The 22,395-nt window shown below is 43.3% G+C and overlaps 1 protein-coding gene across 2 annotated transcripts in view; it reads left to right on the top strand.

Moving 5' to 3' along the window:
• Positions 1 to 3,951: 3,951 nt before the first annotated feature.
• Positions 3,952 to 22,395, top strand: part of otud7b.S (OTU deubiquitinase 7B S homeolog) — a 39,736-nt gene continuing 21,292 nt past the window's right edge. For both annotated transcript variants that reach the window (XM_018233464.2, XM_018233465.2), the window contains exon 1: positions 3,952 to 4,303. In XM_018233464.2, coding sequence (XP_018088953.1) covers positions 4,291 to 4,303 — 13 coding nt within the window. In that variant the 5' untranslated portion in view covers positions 3,952 to 4,290. The remainder of the gene's footprint in view (positions 4,304 to 22,395) is intronic.

Genomic DNA, 22,395 nt, shown 5'->3' with positions numbered 1-22,395 from the left:
TGCTGTAAGTAGGGTTGCCACCTGGTCAGTATTTTAACGGCCTGGCCAGTAAAAATTATGGTTGATCCCAATGTTATTATTAGGGAAAAAAGATAAATATATTTTTTTCCATAAAAGGTGCTTTTAACAGGCGGATCATATCTTCTTATTGATTGGTTGCTGTGGTCTTCATCAGCGGACTGGGATGTCAGACTGTGGGTCCACTTTCCAAACTATTATTCCTCCTTTCCTCACTTAATCTCTTTTATATCTACTTACTATATTCTATTCTTCCATTATTTAGCCTCTTTTTTCCCACAAAGAAATAGGGAATGACCATGAAATATGCCAAATGTTTGGAAGCAAGAGGCCCACTTACAACTGGGCCCACCGGGAGTTTCCCTGGTATCCCTGTGGGCCAGTCCGACACTGGTCTTCATCAGTGGCGTAACTAGATGTTACTGGGCCCCACAGCAAATTAATTTTAGGGCCCCCAACATATCCTAATCCAGAGGTTGTCCTGTTTTAATGTTGAAATTGCTCATTAATGAGGGCCTCATGGGGCCCTCCTATACCCCCTGGGCCCCATGTTGCCATGGTGGATACAGCTACTTGCTTATTATAGGGCTTTCGGTTTAGTGAATGAGATGAGAGCTGAGGGTGCAAGAGCAGAGGGAGTTAATATAATACTATTTACAAAAAAAACCTGGAGTTGCTGGTCATTTGGAACATTATATGAAGTTTTACCGTATATTTATATATATATGTACACACACACACATATGTTTATAATAGTCACAGTCATGTTCAGAACATGCAGACATACCTGGCTCCATTATGCAATCTCCCATTGACTGTAAACATCACACAGTGAGCACTACCAGTATGACGGAGCACTCACACAGGACAGAGCTCTGCACTAGGCTCCTATTGACTTGTTGCATTCTTCAAATGTTTTCACTGGTTCCGGCCTATCTGTTTGCCTTCTAGTGACATAACATATACACACAGATGGAGTGAAGGAATACCATAAGCCATAAGCATGTCCTAAATGGTCTCTTGCAATCAACGTGGTATTTCTATGAATCAAAGTGACACAACTGATTTGAATGTCTCCATATCACTAGTAAGAGAAAATCACTATTACCCCCAATCTACCCCCAGCCCACCATTACTTACGGAACACTCAAGGCAAAACATAGAGAGATGGCTCTGTCATTTTTGCTAGGCCATCTTGGAGTATCAGGCGCTTTAATTTGGGAGTGATTTAGGGGATACTGTCACTTTAAAGGGATTCTGTCAAGAGTTTTATGATGTATTTTTTATTTCTAAATTACACTGCAAATAATTCACTCTACAATATAAAATGTCATTCCTGAACCAGCAAGTGTATTTAGTTGTAATATTGGTGTGAAGTTGCATCTCAGGTCATTTTGCCTGGTCATGTGCTTTCAGAAAGAGCCAGCACTTTAGGATGGAACTGCTTTCTGGCAGGCTATTGTTTCTCCTACTCAATGTAACTGAATGTGTCGCAGTGGGACATGGATTTTACTATTGAGTGCTGTTATTAGATCTACCAGGCAGCTGTTATCTTGTGTTAGTGAGCTGCTATCTGGTTACCTTCCCATTGTTCTGTTGTTAGGCTGCTTGTGATATCACTCCAACAGCAGTAAAGAGTGACCAAAGTTTATAAGAGCACATGACTGGGGGCAGCTGGGAAACTGACAATATGTCTAGCCCCATGTCAGATTTCAAAATGAAATATAAAAAAATCTGTTCGGATTTCAGTGCAGAATTCTTTTCTATCAACAAAACATTTTTTCCCATGACAGTATCCCTTTAATATTGTATGTGAAGGAGTCCTCATTGCTTGCTCTGGCAAGAAGAATGAAGTGCCACCTACTAGAGGGCTTATTTGTATTCACACACTAATCGCCCTAAAACCAAGCAGCCATCGGGCATCAGATTCCCCTTGTTTTGCTCATCAGGAAAAGCTTTATATAACATCCCTGTGTTGTTTTCATTGTAACAATCCCACACAAGGTAGTGATCAGTATCCAACAGTCTCAAAGTCTGCTTAACCCTAAATTCATCCCTTTGTTTCAGTCTGCGTTGGAGGATTCACAGGAGATAAAAGAAGATGTTCACTGTAAAACACTATTCTCTTTCCCCGCTCATTTCTGGCTCCCAAACAAAGAGAGGTAGGTTATTATTGCATTTGCAAAATCCACGGCTACTATTAGCCTTGCTTAGAAGAGCCACTGGAACTTAAAGAGACAATTAGGGGGTTATTTATCAAAGTCCAAATTTATCTAAATTTTTTTCTGCTAAAAACCCAGATGAAATGTGCTCTAGTTTTTTTTTCGCTTAATTATTATTATATTTTGCCGAAAATCAGCTTTGCCAGGAAAAATCTGATTTTCGCGTTTTTTTCAGAATTTTCACCCAAAAACTTCGGGGTATTGCATGAAACCCAGCGCACATCAACAAATCATTGGGACTTCTCCCATTGACTTATATGCAACCTCGACAGGTCTGAGACGCCGGATTTTCAGATTCAGACTTTTCCATCCTCAGGGTTTAATAAATCCCGAAAAATTTGTGATTTTTCAAAAGTCTGATTTTATGAAAAAAAAAAAAAATCACAAATTTTTTTTTTTTGCATTTGGAGTTTAATTAATAACAACCTTAGTGATGGGGAATTTATTCGCCAGACACGAATTGGTGTGGAATTTCCACTGCCGACAAATAAATTTGCGAAATTGCCGCAATTGTTTTTTTTACGTTGGCGACAATTAGGGGCAGATTTACCAAGGGTCGAATTTCGAAGTACAAAATACTTCGAAATGCAACCCTTGAATTTGAGAATTTGGCAATCCTGCGGTCAAATAAAAATCGTTCGATTGAACGATTTTAGTGTACGATCAAATGATTTTTATTCGATGGTCGAAGTATCCAAGTATTCGAATTTTTTTACTTCGAAAATTCCCTCGAATTCACTTCGACCCTTGTTAAATCTGCCCCTTAAACAATGACTTTAATGAGCGTTTTGACGCTGTGAATTGACGCCAGCGTCAAAATTCGCGTTTCTTTTTCCGGTGAATCGAAACGGGACAAATTCCCCCATCACTAGAGACAATGTCTTCCCCATCTACTTAATGAACAGGTTTTGTGCGAAACATTCTTTTTGCCTGTTGTTTTAAACAAGAAAAATCTAGGGGTTTTCTCATATCTGGCTCTAAACAATGTTCCTGTAGCACTTCCTGGTTCTGCCAAGGGTTGTTCACCTTTAAATTAACTTCTAGTATGATGTAGAGAGGGATATTCTGAGACAATTTGCATTTGGTTTTCATTTATTACTATTTGTGGTTTTTGAGGCGTTTGAGCTTTTTATTCAGCAGCTCTCCAGTTTGCAATTTTCGGCAATCTGGTTGCTAGGTCCCAAATTCCCCTAGCAACCATGCACTGATTGGAATATGAAGAGGAGAGGCCTGGATAGAAAGAAGAGGAATTAAAAAAACTAGCAATAACAGTACATTTGTCGCTTTACAGAGCATTTGTTTTTAGATGGGGTCAGTGACCCCTATTTGAAAGAGTCAAAAAATAGAGAATAATTAAAAAACTATAAAGGATAAAAAATTGTCAATTGGAAAATTGTTTAAAATGAGCCATTCTGTAACAAGAATAAACTAAAAGTTGTAGAGTAAATACAAAACTGATATAAAATAATATAAAGAAAATGAGATAGAAAACACAAAGCTCTACTAAATGCCCCTGTAAAGCAAGAGCAATGAGCTGCTCCTTATCACAAAGCCCAACACTGGCTGCAGCTGCTCCCCCTTGGCACAACTCATCACTGTCATTAGACAGCCCAGCTGCAGTGGCGCGTTTCTTACACCAGGTGGCGCATCGTGACGTCAGAAGGTTATTTCTTCAGACTAGGGAACTACACGTCCCGACATGCGTTGCGCGGAATATTCGGAGGGGACGGGCCAGTGTTGTGGAGCCGAACAGAGCGAGGTCAGAACAGGGAGAGAGCGCGGAGTGGAGGGATCGCTGTGTAGCCCGAATCGTGCGGGGAGCGCTGTGAGACCCACACGGAGCTTTTACTCTCTGGCACTGGGGGGCTGAATCCAACAGGGAGGAGTCCGGCTCATTTCGCTGGGGCCCCAAAGGAGGGGGACGGGGCCAGTCTCCGGGAGATGAGAGTTACTGTCTCTCGGCCTGAGCCGGGCGAGGAAGGCTATGAAAGTCCCGGGCTGAGGTGGCACTGCAGAGCCCTGGCAGGCCGAACTCCAGCGGAGTGATACCATGGCATCAAAGGGTAAATACTGAGGGATATTGCTCATGTTGGGGTGCTTGCTACTTAAATAGTGCGCAAAGGCAGGGCCACAGTTCCTGTGTGGGTGCTGGGGCTCAAGAACTGCACTAAGGGCTGTGTATGCTGCATGTGGGGTGCTGGGGCTCAGTAGTGCACACAGAGGAAGATATTGGGGTACTTTAGTTTGTGTACTGGTGCTGGAGCTCAGTAGTACACACAGAGGACGATATTGGGGTACTTTAGGTCATGTAGGGGTGCTGGGCCTCAGTTATACACATAGAGGAAGATATTGGTATACTTTAGCTTGTGTTGGGGTGCTGGGGCTTAGTAGTACACACAGAGGAATATATTGGGGTGATATAGCTCATGTAGGGGTGCTGGGCCTCAGTAGTGCACACAGAGGAAGATATTGGGGTACTTTAGCTTGTGTAGGGTTGCTGGGCCTCAGTAGTACACACAGAGGAAGATATTGGGGTGATATAGCTCATGTAGGGGTGCTGGGCCTCAGTAGTGCACACAGAGGAAGATATTGGGGTACTTTAGCTTGTGTAGGGTTGCTGGGCCTCAGTAGTACACACAGAGGAAGATATTGGGGTGATGTAGCTCATGTAGGGGTGCTGGGTCTAAGCAAAGAAGAAGAAATTGGGTTGATATAGCTCATGTAGGGGTGCTGGGCCTCAGTTTTGCACACAGAGGAAGATATTGGGGTGATATAGCTCATGTAGGGGTTCTGGGGCTCAGTAGTGCACACAGAGGAAAATATTGGGGTGCTTTAGCTCATGTAGGGGTATAGGCTGATATGGAGCAGAAAGTTGGAAACTGGTAAACAGAAGGGGACACTACTTTGTTTAACCAAGGGGTTCCAAGCCACCGGGTTGCAACTTTTCTGGGGGCATGGAAAAGTGAAGTTTAATGTTATTGTGTACTTTACAAGGCCCACAACTTTACAAGTAGTGCTACACCTCTGGGTAAAGTGGTTCTGTCTGGCCCCTATTTCATTAGATGCCCCTGATGTAAACTTTGGACACTGGGCCTTGTCACCACTGACTCCCTTGCCCACAGTCACCATCTCTCCACTCGTATGTATTGCCCCCCCCCGTGGGTATAACTTTACAAGAACCACTTGCCTAAACTTCTCCGGGGACTCATCTTTATCTACTACGACGATGTGCAACCTGCAGGCCAAGCCTTATTGTAGTTCAGCAGTAGATGTGTGTCTGTCATCTGGATATTTCTGCATCTCTCATGTGTACCCTTTGGTGGGCTTGATAGTTTTGGGCACTGCCAGATGAAGTTGGGTTACCTTCACACACTGCTACCTATTATATCCTTTGCCCCAACCAACACTACTTTTTCTCCCCCTTAAGGATGTAAGTTAGATTTCAGCTATAGCTAAAAGGCCTTAAGAGTACAGATTTCTGCTACAGATGAATGCTTGGCATTCTGTTGATTCTATGAGTTTAGAATTTGGATGGGAGGAACGCTTGAACTGAAACACTGAGGTTACAGGGAGCGTCACAAGCCTGTGTTCTACTGAGGCACCTTCTGGGACTTGAGATTTATGGCTTCTTTGGAGACACCCTCTTGGGATATGGAAAATATGGCTTTTCCGCTGAGGACTTGCGGTTCATGGCTTCTCCAGAGACACCCTCTGGGCATATAGTAAGTATGGCTTTTCTGATGAAGACTTGGGGTTCATGGCTTCTCCAGAGACATCCTCTGGGCATATGGGAAGTATGGCTTTTCTGCTGAGGACTTTCATGGCTCCTCTGGAGGCACCCTCTTGGGATATGGGAAATTTGGCTTTTTCCTGAGGACTTTGGGTTCGTGGCTTCTCTGGAGACTCCCTAAATGAGAAATAGGGCTTTTCTGCTGAGGACTTCGGTTCATGGCTTTTTCGGAGACATCTTCTTGGCATATGGAAAGTATGGCTTTTCTGCTGAGGACTTTGGGTTCATGGCTTCTCTGCAAACACCCTCGCGGAATGTGGGAAATATGGCTTTCTGCTGAGGACTTGGGGTTCATGGCTTCTTTTCTGCTGAGGACTTGGGGTTCGTGGCTTCTCCGGAGACACCCTCTGGGCAAATATCGGTTTTCTGCTGAGGACTTTTGTCAAAGCCCCCCTGCTACTTGGGATTTACATCTTCTGACAATGCAACCTCTGGCACTTGGGATCCATGACTTTCTAGCCAATGCACCCTCTGGAACTAGGGATTCACGTCTTCTCTGCCGAGACACCCACTTTGACCTTGTATTCAAAATTTCTAACAGTGAACCCACTAGGCCTAGTGATTTACGGCTTTGTCCTTTTGAATGGATCATACTGTGGCTTCCCAGTTGCTGCTGTAGGTCTGCAGGTGGATTTTCCTGGGCCCATAGCAATATGCCGCGGGTGAACATAGTTGTTTTTTACAGTAGCCAGTTGTGTGTGGAGCAGGCTAGTTGTCAAACACCGACTAATGCTTTCTGGTTAATGGATTGCTGGGGATTCCCGAAGATGTTCACCAACAGGCTGTGGATTTCTTGCTGTAGGTCAGTAAAACGTCAGTAAAACGTCCACCTGCAGCTTTGCAAACTTGAACTTCTAGAAACTGGGAATTCTAGTTAAGCAACAGCTTGGGCCACAAGTTAAAGTTCTCTGCCCTAGGTGAATGATTTGTGTTGGTGGAGGATGAGTAATGCCTGAAATTGCGACAGTGACTCAGTCAATGGGTGAGAATGGTATTGGGCATAACTCTGATGGAAGGTGGCATGACAGCTGGGACCAACAGTGCTAATTGCTGGGACACACCTTGCTAAGCTGGAGATGTTAATTAAGTTGACCTTTAGCATTCCCCTGTAGGTAATAGGCATTTAGGTTGTGCAGGGGGACTGTTTGTAATGATTGAGGGTTATTAAACATGTTTTGGACCATTCTGCCTGGGGCACATCTCATGTAACAGAGCAGTGTGCCAAACCTTAATCACTCCTAGGGAATTTGTCTTGCACTTTAAGCAAGACTGCCTGGCACTAGCACCCACCCTTGATCATGGGGGCATGCTTTTCTGCAGGAAGGGAGTTGGTCTGGGAGCTTAGCGAAGTCCTCCAGTTGCCTTGGTGGAAGAGAAACTACCAGTGGCCCCGTGTATGCATATCCAAGAGCGATCTCTCTTTTCATACTTCTTTTTGGGTTGAGTGAAGTAGGCTTGGATGATTGCCCAACGCCCAATTACTGTTTCATTCCTCAATGAAAAAGAAATCGTTCCAGGATTCCCAGCAAGTTCTTTTTTCAGGGAGTAGTTTGATGCCTTTCTGTCCCTTCGCACAAGCTACTCTGTGAATCAGTCTCTAGCTGAAATGGAAACTTCGGTATGAACCGAGGCGTCTCTATGTGAGCCAGGCGTTGCTGTACTTTGCACACAAGGGACTTTATCGTTGAGCTCCCTATTCAAATAAAAACACATTCATAGGTTAAACCTGGGGGTGGCGGTAGAATGAAATCAGTGAAACCTTGGACATGGGCCTCTGCATCAGAGCACACACCTTTTTGGGAACCCTCTCTTGCAACTGTGCACTGGGTTGTGTAACAGTCTCTTATCTGAACTGACTTCATTCCCTGTCATGGTAATTATTGTTCTTTATTGCTAAGCATGCTTCTCCTCTATACCGCCCCCTGCCTGCTGTATGTGTAAGTAGATCATTCCCATTGATTTCTCTTCTGAATTTTACATTCTGAACCAAACTTCAGCATCATCGTGCCAAGACGAACATTGAGGTTTTATGTAGACGGTTCTTTATTGCAATATAACCGGAACACAGAGAGAGCAATGAACTCATGTTCACCTACTTTAGACTGTGCCTGAATTGTTATTCTTCTTGAAAGATATTTGGCCTGGTTTCTTTGCGGAACCAAATACAGGCCGTCTTGTACTTGGAGTACATTAACTATCGAGTTAGTCTATTGTTGGCACACAGTATATATGGTTGATAAGATTGTGACGGTTTTGGTATTTTTTGGGTGTTTAGGGACATTGTTCAGTTATATGTAAAATGCAAAGGAAGGGGTAGATATCTACCGATATGAATTGGGGCACTTGAAGGCCCCGGTATATATTGCCCTTAAATGGACTCCGTCTAATGACAGTTTCCTCTAATCAGATTGATAATGGACAGTTTGGTGGAAGTACAGTCCTATACTGTTCAAGAGCAGCTGATGATTCTGTGCTTGTGAAACTTCTGTGGTTGCATGCATTTTTGTAATAAGTCTTTGCTTGTGCACTGGCCAACATGCTTCTTTTTCGATGAGTCTGCTGTGGAAATGGAAATAAAATTATCTTGCTTGTGTTGGGATACCCGTGAAATACCCACAAAGTGGTCGGGTTTCCGAGAAAAATTCCCGATTCCTTGGCTGTGAGTGCAGTCCACAGGTAACCTAGCTGGGTTCCCAACAAAGGTGTGGGCTTGATCCCTCACCCTCCCTTGTGGATCTTCCAGTTTTTACGTTTTTTTGCCAAGATTCTGAGCTGGTGTGAAATCACTTTCGGTTTCTCATGTCCCCCGGGTCGGAAAGGTTAGTTGGCCTATTTCAGGTAGTGGGAGCATGAGAGTCAAATTATGTGGGTTTCACAAAAAGGACCCATGCAGGACTCTACTCCGTGGTGTTAAGGTGATTTATCTCTTAATTATTACTGCCTGCCCAATGCATCATGAAACCTGTAATAAGACGCTTTACTGTATTTACACCTGTTTCGAAGTGGCAGCTACTTCTTCATCTCTATGTAGTTAACTCAACGTGTGCCACAAGTTTGCACGACATTCTACTCACTGTGTGGTTTTCCGTGCTGTGCATTAACATGCCTTTCTCTTTTCTCCCACATGATGTGCGCCTTGCTCTTTGTGGCTTGGAGTCCTATTTTTATTTATTCGCAGGCCCATTACGTGAGTGACTCTCCGGCTTTTGTGCAATGCTCTTTTATAAAATGTCTACAACCGGGCGTAATTGTCAGATATTGACCTGTAGTCGTTAGTTGCAGCTATTTGCAGAGGACACTGTTTGTAAGTTTGTTACAAGTTCCGCACATAAATACAATAAAAAAAATCAGTGCTCATCTATTAAGAGAGCTAGTTGCAGCTTTTCTTTTAATTGTTTGGTGCTAAACCTCAGCAAATGATTAGCAGTTGCCTCTAAATGTGTGCCATAATGTTTCCTCAATTAAATAAAGAAGATTGAAGATCACCTGCAGAGTTGATCAGTTTTTTTTCCTGCAGTCTACTAACAGTTAATATTACTGTAAAAATTCGGAGTATTTTGAAACCCTAAGTCACAACTTAAATTTAGTGAAGACTCATCTAGCCTCAGGCCATTTCCTGCCTGAATTGAAATATTTGGGACATTAATTATGATACAACTATGTGTGCAACTTTTATTGCAGCCCTGAATCACCCCAAGAATAATGACATTGTTCAGCAGGGTGCACTGTATTCCACGGTTGATTTCTTAGTTCAGCACCAGATATGTTGTGACTCACGTGGCTAAGGACAGGTTATACGGGCACAAGGTGCGGCTTGCACTCTCCGTGTGAGTGGATTGCATCAACCTGCTTGCATGAGAGGGATTCTTGTGTATAGGTGCCGATGAAGTTGTTCTGCCCTTTATGGTCTGTGCCATGTTTTTATGTTTTTATAACTGGGAAATGATGTACCCATTGTGACCTCACTCAGAGGAGCTCAAAGTCAGAGCTATGAGGACATAGAAACGTGCATCGATACATGCATGCAAGTTCCCATAGTCGGATCCCAGAGATGTGGTTGATAGCTCTAGATTTGAGATGCAATGGGGAGAGAGGGGGCAAGGAAGAGGTTGAAAGCACATCTGTTCTACTGGATGTAGGTTTATTTATTGTAGAGGACAATGAGACCCGAGGCTGCTGTGCAGGGGAAAAAGAGAAACGTATATAAACAGTTCTAAATCTATATTTAATCTTGGCATATTAGGGCTCATTTAAAAGGCAGGTGCTGCTTCTAAAGTGCAATATTGCATCAGAATTTGCCTTGTTTTTGCCCACAATGCAGCATTCTTAACCAGCATATTTGTGCTTGCAATCTTTTTATTTCTGATAAATCTTTTATTAAGCTTTTAGATTGTACATAGGGTAACAGGGTAAAATTACATTTGCAATAAACCCGAGTTGTCAATTTTGTCTCAAAGTTTGCATGTGTTGTGCTGGCATTGGTGTAGGGGTGCCCAAGCATGCGGTGATATTTCAGTTTGGCTGCAATTTGTGTGGAACAATCAAAGCCCTGGAAATGTCGCCTACGCAAGGCTGGTGGTAATTCCAGTTTCAGTACTCCGTAGTTTAAATAATAATTTTTATTTTACATTATGATTAAAAACAACAGCCTTACACGTTTCATGTCACCAAAGTACACTTAGGACTGAACTCCACGGGACGATCGGGTGTGATACGTCGTTGTGCGACGAAAAGGATGCGACAAGTTGGAGGCGCTGAATATAATCAGTGAAACATCGCAGGTACAAATACACACGACACGACTGTCGGATGAAGACGCATCGTGTGGCGTTCTCATCCGACAGTTGTGTCGTGTCAGATACACGCAGTTTGTACCTGTGGTGTTTCTCTCTCATTATATTCAGCGCCTCCGACTTGTCACATCCGTTTAGTCGCATGGCGACACATCGCACCTGATTGTCCCATAGAGTTCAACCCTTAATCATAGGCTCATAGCCTTATGCATTTTCTGACGCCAAAGGACACTTAATAATAGGCTCATAGCCTATGATTGTGTCCTTTGGTGACACGAAACGCGTAAGGCTTGTTTTTAATCATAATGTAAAATAAAAACTTGTATTATTTAAACTACGGACTCCTGGATTCTACATTGAGGTTCTGGATTTGTTCCTGCCTGACATCGTATTTTCCAATAGTGTAGAAACATTGCCTGTCTGCAGGGTTCCCACACTGACTTTATTTGCGTTGTGGTGTCAGGGCAGTTTACAAGTTTTATTTGACCCATCCACTGTTCATTACTTGAAGAATTTGGAGTAATAATGTTCTGAACTCCTGTTTGACTGGGTATTTAAGTAACTGATAAAATTGTAAATTCTCGGTACGTGTGTGTTGGTAATCCCAAGTGACAACTCTGTACACTGAATATTGAACTGGTTAATGATCAGTCATCTACAAATTGAACTTGCCGATGACCAACTTGACCCTCTTTTGTTCTTGCTATTCTGATGGTTCGGGGCTCTCTTCCTGAAGGAAGGAAACAATAGAAAGCTGGTTATACTGTTTATGGGGTCAGTCCGTTTAGCCCCTGGGCCAATCAGTCTGATGGGTATAAAATATCCATAATTGGGTGCACAAGCCTATTTAATATTTAGGTTTTGATACCAAAGAGTTTGTGCATGGCCACCCCTTCACTTGATATTTTCCCATATTGGGCCAAACCCTTCAATCATTCATGTGCTCTACCATCGTGATTGTGACATAATCAATTATACCATTTACTCAAGTCATCCCATTCCATTTCCTATTGTTTTGTGTTGTAAACAACAGATGTTTAAGTATTAAGTCAGAAACCCGATCCCACCCAGTGTTCTCTGTGTCAGGAGTTAAGGTGCAATGTGGTTTGATATCGCCGTTCAGTTCAGATAAGATCAGACCAGCTAAAAATTTTCTCATATTGCTTTGTAGCAGATTTTTCCCCCCTTTGTTGGTTTTGCTCTTAGACGTGTGTCACTGAGTGTTGGTGTATTTTAAAATCAACAGAAATCTATTTATACAAGTCTATTTATAATATCTTTCATTTTAAGTTGCCTTGTCAGTTAAGTTTGAGCCACCAGCTTTCTAATGAGTATTAAATTGTATCTGAATCGCAACTGGAAAATAAAATTATTTTGTAAAGTTTGGCTATTTTAAGCTCCCCATAGACGCGACGATTCTTCTTGCCGAACGACCGATTTTAGGGAAGTCCGACCAATCCTTCGAAATTATCGTGCGGTTAGTGTGATTCGAACGATCATACATCTTACGATTTTTCGGCCGACATCTGTCAGGAAATTGATCGGCCAGGTCAAAAAATCTTTGTCGGTCCCAGTGCAATCTCTCTATGTTTGCAGGGCCACGCAGGCAGCTCCTCTTTGTTTTGCTGGCAAATTGATCTTTTTAGTTGATGGTCAATTCGTACGATCGTTCCGAGAAAATCGTGGTCTCACGATGAGGATCGGATCTTTTAAAAATCTCAACATCAATGGCCAGCTTTAGGCTGCCTCTCCCAAGTCTTTTGAAACTAATTCCTTTGGAGAAGTTGCTATATGGAGCCCAGTAGAACGATATTGTAGGTAGGAAGAGTGTTGTTGCAGGGGGTTTTAGTGTTGCCCGAAGTTTCCTCATTGAGGCAACTTCGGGGACTTTGGAAAATGAAGCGATTTGTCGCTGAGCGACTAATCTCCCGATATAGCAGCGTGTGTCTTTGCCATTAAAGGTGGCCATAGACACACAGATAATATCGTACAAAACAAATTTTTGTACTATAATTGGTGCGTGTATGGTTGGAAACAAGCCGACTGATATCGGCAGAAGACTTTAACATTGGTCTGTTCATCGATCGGGCTGGTTGGAAAATTTGGATCGGGGGCACCTGAACATCGGCCATTGTTAGTGCTGAATTGTAAGATACAGGTAGAATTCTATATTTGATGATTCAGCTCTACACATGTGTACTAAAACAAACAGTCTTTCCTGGAAAGATCTTTTTTCAGGAAAGATTGTAATTTAACGTCTATAGCCACCTTTAGTCTCTAGCTCTGAGGAGTTGGAGTTAGGGATGGGCAAATGTTTTTCGCCTTATTTCGCCTCAAAAATGACGCCCATAGACTTGTATGGCGTCGTGCGTCAAAAAAAAACGCCTGTCAAAACAATTTTGCCGCGCAACAAAACTTTTTGGATGCCCATAGACTTTAATGGGTTCAGCGACATTTCACCGACGTCGAATTTTTGACGAAACGGGTCAAATTCGCCCATCCCTAGTTGTAGTTGCTTGATTGCAGTTGAAATAAAACTTAGAAATCCTTCCATGACATGTATTCTGTGCATTTTGCGTATTCGTAGGAGGATTGTTTTGTGGAAGAGCCTTGTGTGATAGTAAAACTAGAGTCGTGTTGATGTTTGAGAAGTGCAAGACATATGGGGCTTCCTCTGCCGGATGCTCAAATAAAAGCAGGTGTGAACACCATGGAATGCTATGGTAATTGACTCATAAGACATTTAGCCACCTGTCTGATTAAATTGTTTGGAAACATTACTTTAATTGGGTTAAGGTGGTAAAACATTATTCTTACTAATTACAGTGCATGGATTTTTTTCCCTGTCTCCCTAAATAATTACTCTTACGTTGCACTCTTAAAGGACAAATCAACCAAATGTACTCGGGGAGGGGTGGCAATGGGTTAGGCACTCCCCAAAATATAATTACTTGCCTTACATCTGGGCCGGTGTTTATATTTGCTGAAAAGTGCACCGACCCACTACTATGCTTGTGAACCATGCCGCCATCTCTTCCAATGTCCCAAGATCCTTTGCGTGTTCCTGAATAGCTCACATGCGCATTAAAATAAAAACCCAAACTTTAACTTTGAATTTGGGATGTTTACAATACTGAGCAAATGGGTTGTGGCAGACAACAGGCTCAGACTGGCAATCTGTGAATTCTGGCAAATGCCAGAGGGGCTGCTGTAAAACGCCATAGACAGTCACTATTTAGTGAGCTGGTGGGGGCTCTTTAGGCCACTTTGTGCTTGAAATGCCTGTGCCTATTTTAAATCCCAGTCCAGGCCTGGCGAACAGTGAAGAGGATTGCAGCGGGAGTAGCACCGGCCCAGAGTTTTGAGATAAGTGATTATATTTACGGTGCCACTTGGCACCCCCCATCTATTTGGGTTGATTTGTCCTTTAAAGCTCTGGCTAGAAGCAGAGTCCTTCAAGGGATTAGTTCAGCTGACCAGCTCCCTACACTTACTTACCTACTCCAATCTATACAAAAAGAAGTATGAAACATACCCACCAGAGCCTACTTTGTGACATCACATCTGGAATGATGGAGAGGTAATTTGTACACTTTATATAAGTAAACATCCGACCTCCCCTGTAGGGTACCCACAGACCAACAGGTGTTTTCCCATCCAGATCCTGACTATTTTGTAGGTATTCTGCAGGTACCAGACCCAGTGCAGGAATCTACATTGCTGTCTTTCAGCTCTGGCAGTATGACTTTGATCCCACAAGGGGTGCTGTTTTTACAGGGAAACAGAAAGCTTAAAGGGATACTGTCATGGGAAAAAATTTTTTTTCAAAACACATCAGTTAATAGTGCTGCTCCAGCAGAATCCTGCACAACAAACAGATTTTTTTATATTTAATTTTGAAATCTGACATGGGGCTAGACATATTGTTAATTTCCCAGCTGCCCCAAGTCATGTGACTTGTGCTCTGATAAACTTCAGTCACTCTTTATTGCTGTACTGTAAGTTGAAGTGATATCATCCCCTCCCTTTCCCCTGTCCTCAGTAGGAGGATAACAAGGACAGCTAGAACTATGGTTCACAGCCCTGTTATCACAGGGCCAAGAATTCTATTCTGCATCTTCCCCAGCCCATAGGATCTTAATGATCTCACCCCCCATCATTCCCACTCCATGGAGGCTGCTGGTTACATTTCCCACCTCTAGAGGTCAGCACATTTGGCCCTGCTGTACATATACCTTCCCAAACAAATTAATGTAAAAATGCTCATCTGAACAATTTTGCAATTGATCTTTTTTTTTCTCTTCTTTTTACTTTTCATGTTTGCACTTTTATACTGTTGATATGTATTTTAAACACAAGCACCACCTACTGTTGTTGTAAGCCAGACTATGATGATAACATCAGAAATCCCCAGCTTCTTCATGTGTGTGTGTTGTAGTATCTGGGGTCCTGATGACCAGTGCTTCCAATGTGGGGAGCAGAACACTTGTGATGGAGGTTTTCTCAAAAAATACTTGTTTGATAGTATAGCCCACATGTCCAGTATATGATCGGGTACTGTAGCGGAGGTGTCTTCTGATGCCTTTTTTTTTCCAGTTCTATCTCGCAATGGTATATTAGTTATAATAGAGGGGGCAAAAAAGGGGGGAAAAGGATATCCAGTTATGTAGTCTTGTAAGGAGTAAGGTACACTTACCAACATTAACAGGTGCTTAAGCCCCAGACGTTCAACTTGGGGAGGTAATTTCATCCATATGTGTTTGATTATAGGCTGGCACAAACCGGTGGCCTTATGCGTTTCGTGCTTTGTGGGCACTTAGTCATATGACTAAAGCTGGCCATACAAAGGCAGATTAAATCAGTTTATCAATTCGGCAGCTCATATGGCCATGTGTGGGGGCTCCCGACGGGTCCTCCCGACTTATAGGCCAAAAATCGGGCAGATATCGATCGGTCAAGTTTGATTTTTTTCTGCAATCCAGGACCACATTGGCTAGTTGATGTGGTCCTGTGACCCGCCAGCAGTCATTCCTAGCATTGTAATCCGATTGTTAGACTCCAGGGCTGAACGTTTGGATTCACCCGATATCGCCCAGCCGTTAGTGGGCATATCGGGTTAAGATCTGCTCGTTTGGAGACCTTGTCAAACGAGCGGATCTTATAGTGTATGGCCACGAAACGTGTAAGGCCACCCCTTGAGATGTTCTTTTTTGTTTAATGAATTACTTTTTATTTGCATCATATTTTGGGGTAAAGTCAGGTTTGTGCCAGCCTACAATCGAGCACAAATCTGTTTCGCAATGGACAGGGGCAATAGACCTGAGCAGAGAAGTGGCAGAAGACTCCTCCTGTGTCAGTAATTTAAGTTTTTGGCTGGCCAGACTAAACAGCAGAGGGCGCTTCGTTTACAAATTCATATTAGTAGTTAATATCCTGACTGCAGTGTCATGCAAACTGAAAGTGCAAAAGTGCTCCGAAGAGCACCCTGAGCATCTTAGCGTTTAAGTTGGGTGTAAATATCCCCCCTATAAATATCTTCCAAAAGATGAAAATAATGAGCACTTTGTCTGGAATCATAGACATACCAAGCAGGAGATTCCAGAATTAGTCACAGTGAAGTCGGTTGCGTTTTTTCCTTCCGAGATAAATAGCCCAATAGAGAAATGGGTGTGTAAGCTTTTCTCATTCATGTGTGGGCATCATTTTTCCTTTATTCTAGTGCAAAAATAGCACAAGTCTGAGGCCATGCTGAAGTATCAGAGGCATACTTGGGTGCTGATATCATAGCACAGAGGAGGGAGATGTTGACATTTTCATGGATTCCTAACCCCGTGCTAGCAAAATGACTAATTGCCCACAAGAAAACCATCTCCGCATTTGTTTCCCACTTTTTGTTATTTGTTATTTTGTGAAAACCATTTCTGTGACCTATAGATTTTTTCATGCACTGAAAACCTTTTTGTCTCTCTTTCTATTTCAAAAATGTTGGGAGGTATGTAATAGTGCAGGCACTGCTTGTCCGAACCTCCGGTGAGGGGGAAATTTTCGCCACGATAGGTGCCATATAAATTAGGATTCCCCACTTTGAACGAGAATGTACGTTTTATAGATACCGTATATACTCGAGTATAAGCCGAGTTTTTCAGCCCCCAAAATATGCTGAAAAACTCTACCTCGGCTTATACTCGGGTCAAGCGCAAAAACAGTCGCCGGCGTCCAAGAATAGTCACAGGCATCCAAAAACGAGAGCAGAAACCCTCAATTTTTTGATTGAAACTTACCAGAAGCTGCTGTATTTCTCACCCTAGGCTTATACTTGAGTCAATAAGCTTTCCTAGTTTTTGGAGGTAAAATTAGGTACCTCAGCTTATACTTAGGACGGCTTTTACTCGAGTATATACGGTATTTGTATATTGTTACAATATTATTTCCATAAAGGCACACAATAGCAACAATACATTTGTGTATTTTGAAACAACATAAATATAGTTTCAGTGAATCCCCTTGTGTTAAGGAATTTAGGGAAATGAAAAAATATGTGATATTTCAGCACTAAGCTTTACTAGATTTGTCTCTTGGGGGAATATGTCAAACCTAAAAGCCACTGATAAAAATGGCAGTGCTTGTGTCCGCTTGTCAGAGGCCTGTAAGGCACATTTATCAAAGAGGGGGGTGAGATATAAAGTGCAAAATAACATTTAGGAACAGTGTACCCCTCTTTTAAAAATGGGTTTAGTGAACAGGGCTTGTGCTGAACAGACTGGTTTAATTAAGACAGGGCAGGAAACTGCTTCCTGCTTTTTACTCAACATCTAATATCTGATCGAAAAGTCCCAACCTGAAAATTCGAATCGAATCCTCCGAAAAAAAACCCCTCAAATGTCAGGAAGGCAATTAACATTCAAGTGGTTCAACGCACCTCTGCCTTGTAAATGAACTCGGCAGCTTTTTGATGGCGAATATTCGAATTAGAACTGTTTCCATGGTCGAGCTGTGATAAATCTCACATTCAAATTTACGTTCAAGTTTTAAATTTGAATTTGTGAGCAAATTTGAGAATTCGAATTTACCATTCGAACTGGATGATCGGAAAGACAGAAGTGCAGATGCATGGCAGAGAGCTGGGTGGTACTGTGTTGTGTTCCTGCAATATTCTTGTACAGGAAAAGTCTCAAAATCGTAAAAAAAAAAAAAATCTTTTTTTGGATTTGACACTCAAATACTGTCTTTTTTCGGAACACCAGCGCAAATCAGGATATCTTCCGGACATCTGCCATTGACTTCTACATGAACTCGGCAGGTCTGAGTTGGAGTACTTTTTTATTCAGGACTTCAATAAATCACAAAAAATTCCTCTCTCTGGACTAATTAATCTGCACTGCGGACAAGGTAATTTTCCTCAGTAACTAACTGAACGCACTTTGAGAAATCCACTTGTTTAGAAAACCCACATTTCTTAAAGGGTTCAAGTACATACAATAATTCCAGATCTATGTGCTTAAAGGGATACTGTCATGGGAAAACATGTTTTGATATGATATGGGGCTAGACATTTTGTCAATTTCCCAGCTGCCCCATGTCATGTGACTTGTGCCTGCACTTTAGGAGAGAAATGCTTTCTGGCAGACTGCTGTTTTTCATTCTCAATGTAACTGAATGTGTCTCAGTGAGACATGGGTTTTTACTATTGAGTGTTGTTCTTAGATCTACCAGGCAGCTGTTATCTTGTGTTAGGGAGCTGTTATCTGGTTACCTTACATTGTTCTTTTGTTTGGCTGCTGGGGGGGGGAAAGGGAGGTGGTGATATCACTCCAACTTGCAGTACAGGAGTAAAGAGGGATTGAAGTTTATCAGAGCACAAGTCACATGACTTGGGGCAGCTGGGAAATTTACAATATGTCTAGCCCCATGTCAGATTTCAAAATTGAATATAAAAAAATCTGTTTGCTCTTTTGAGAAATGGATTTCAGTGCAGAATTCTGCTGGAGCAGCACTATTAACTGATTCATTTAAATGCATAATATATAATCTACATTATATCTTAATTCTGTTTAGGGCTTTGCCATGCTGCAGTTGTGTGAACTTGATCATTCTTGGGCCCTGTAGGACTGACCACACTTAGAGGGGTCTGAAGTATTGACGTGTGGGTTGGCCCAAAAAACAGTGAATCGTGCAGGTTGGGGCCAACAAATGATCCCCAGAGGTGGGTCGCAAGTGATGGTACAATGCTTGTTTATATACTTGAGCTTGCCCCGCCTTTTGGACGGTGTCCGAGAACGGACCGACAGGGTTGGGTGAGGTTACATCAGGTTTTTTTGACTGACACATCACACACCTTGGGGGTAAGGGCAGCTTGTAGGTCATTTAGGTGACGATTAAGGTACAATCCTGCATCGGGTCAGGTACTCACGGAATACCCGCAGTTTGTTGGGTTTTGGGTGGAAAGACTGATGTCCCCGACAATGCGGGCTGTCTGTGGGTACCCGGCCTGGGTAATCGGGCCAATTGCAGGACGTCCGTCCACCTGTGACATCACTTTCAGTTTTCGTGGGTACTGGGTTGGACCTTTAATAAGGGCACTGCGGCACCCTGAGCAGGAAGAGGGGGCCAGTGGGTCCAGGTTGGGCTCTTACCTAGCAGGTCCGAGTTGGGCATGGGTCCGCTCAACTGGACCCTCGCATGTACAAGATTAAAGTGGCTCAGTCCTTTTATAATCTCTCTTTCCCGTTGACTATCCAATAGGCTGACGTTGGGTTTCCTCCACTGAGGGTTAGTCTAAAACCTATGCACTAAATACTGCATAATTACTGCTTTAGTTACCCTTGTTAAAGCCTGACTTAAAGAATAAAGAAATTAAACCATTAAGTACTGCCCATTTGAAATTCTACTCTAAAGAAATGCTGTATTTTGCACGTTTACTTGTTTAACTTGTGTTTCATGTGAGCAGGTCTCTAGTATGAGCCATTCAGCAGGGGGGCTGGCTCTTAATACAAAACATTAGCGTGGCTTTAATAATGTTTGTCTTGTATTGCGACTATAACGTTAAATATTTCATTGCATAAAAAAATAACAATAACTTAGACCGGACCTCATTATCCCCAAGGACAAGGCCGGGCAAGGGAAAGGACTTGGCTTACGAGTTGCAGATTTGTCAGCGGTTGACTGAATTCCACAGTAGCACGTGGAGGCAGCATGTGTGGCATGTAAACAAACAGGCCTCTCCCAAGCCATGCTAGCATCTCTCTTGCACATAACATGCTAGCATCTCTCTTGCACATAACATGCTAGAATCTCTCTTGTACATAACATGCTAGCATCTCTCTTGCACATAACATGCTAGCACCTCTCTTGCACAAAACGTACCGGCACCTCTCTTGCACATAACATGCCAGCATCTCTCTTGCACATAACATGCCAGCATCTCTCTTGCACATAACATGCTAGCATCTCTCTTGCACATAACATGCTGGCATCTCTCTTGCACATAACATGCTGGCATCTCTCTTGCACATAACGTGCCGGCACCTCTCTTGCACATAACATGCTAGCATCTCCCTTGCACGTAACATGCTAGCACCTCCCTTGCACGTAACATGCTAGCATCTCTCTTGCACATAACGTGCTGGCCTCTCTCTTGCACATAACATGCTAGCACCTCCCTTGCACAAAACATGCTAGCACCTCCCTTGCACATAACATGCTAGCACCTCCCTTGCACATAACATGCTAGCATCTCTCTTGCACATAACGTGCCGGCCTTTCTCTCGCACATTACATGCTGGCATCTCTCTCGCACATAACGTGCCGGCATCTCTCTCGCACATAACGTGCCGGCATCTCTCTCGCACATAACGTGCCGGCATCTCTCTCGCACATAACGTGCCGGCATCGCTCTTGAACATAACGTGCCAGCATCTCTCTTGCACATAACATGCTAGCATCTCTCTTGCACATAACGTACCGGCACCTCTCTTGCACATAACATGCCAGCATCTCTCTTGCACATAACGTGCCAGCATCTCTCTTGCACATAACGTGCCGGCACCTCTCTTGCACATAACATGCTAGCATCTCTCTTGCACATAACATGCTAGCATCTCCCTTGCACATAACATGCTAGCACCTCCCTTGCACATAACATGCCGGCATCTCTCTCGCACATAACGTGCCGGCATCTCTCTCGCACATAACGTGCCGGCATCTCTCTCGCACATAACGTGCCGGCATCTCTCTCGCACATAACGTGCCGGCATCTCTCTCGCACATAACGTGCCGGCATCTCTCTCGCACATAACGTGCCGGCATCTCTCTCGCACATAACGTGCCGGCATCTCTCTCGCACATAACGTGCCGGCATCTCTCTCGCACATAACGTGCCGGCATCGCTCTCGCACATAACGTGCCGGCATCTCTGTTGCACACAACCTGCTAGCCATGATCCTGCACACAACATGCTAGAATCACTGTAAAACTTTATAACATGCTAGCATTTCTCCCCTAAACTAGGGCCACACAGGGGCCGGAATCAGCTAGCCAAAACCTGCTGGCTGATTTCAGCCCTACTGCGGGCAGTAGCCTCCTCTCTTTTCTGCATCGCATTGGCTCGGTACAAAGAGACTCTGCGGGTTATCGCCAAAGATCCACTAGTCTTTGCAATTCGCGCCAAAATCCGCCAAAGTCAGTTCACGCAGAGCCGATTCAATGCAGAAAAGGGAGGAGGCTACTGCCCAGTGGATTTTAGGCCCTTGTGTGGCCTAGCCTAAAACATTTTGTGTGTAGCTGTATTTGAAAACATACCCTCCCATAATGATATAAAATTAAACAACAACACCCACCCTGCAGAAGATGTTTTGTGAGTGCCCATCGCCCCCTGGTTTTGATTATTTAAGAGTGGTCCAACTCCTGTGTGACAATAGCAGTCATGTGCTCTGCAAAGCGATGTCCAGAACAGAAAGTTTTTGTTTTTATCTGTGGGCCCGGTACAGCCCATTGTGAATACAAGTTTGTAGAATACATCCAGCCTGGTGTCTCGCTTTATATTCCCCCCTTATCGTCCACAGTTCATTCTTCCCTGAACAGCCCCGTGCATTCTTCTGTACGAGGGAGTTTTTTTGAGCAGATGCACATGCCAACAATATTGGGTGTAGGCTGCAGTATTTTGTTTTCTTTGTCTCCTTCCAAAAGACCAGACTGTGCGTATAAGATTGTACAGGACCCAATGAAAGCCACATTTACCCAGCCTTGGTTTTCAAGAGGAGCTCATTGCAGTTTGTCTTGATGCATAAAGTGCGCCTAAAACAATATAACTTATCCCAGTTCTGCAAAAAAAATACGGATTTTTTAATGCATGATTCTTGTTGTGAACTACAACTTTCCAGCATCCTCACTTCTACCTCAAAACATTCTTATGGTGCTTGTGTGGGCCATCCATTTTACTTGGGGGAAAGTATGTTTCATTTTTTTAATTGGCTGCCTTTAACCTACACCGCTGCAGGGTACCCGTGGTGGCCACTAATGGTGTGCGGGTCGAGAAATTCTCAACTCACACCCGACTCTAACCCGCCCCCACCCA

Source organism: Xenopus laevis, chromosome 8S, assembly GCF_017654675.1.
Source record: "Xenopus laevis strain J_2021 chromosome 8S, Xenopus_laevis_v10.1, whole genome shotgun sequence".
NCBI lineage: Eukaryota > Metazoa > Chordata > Amphibia > Anura > Pipidae > Xenopus > Xenopus laevis.
This window is presented reverse-complemented; position numbering and strand designations above follow the sequence as displayed.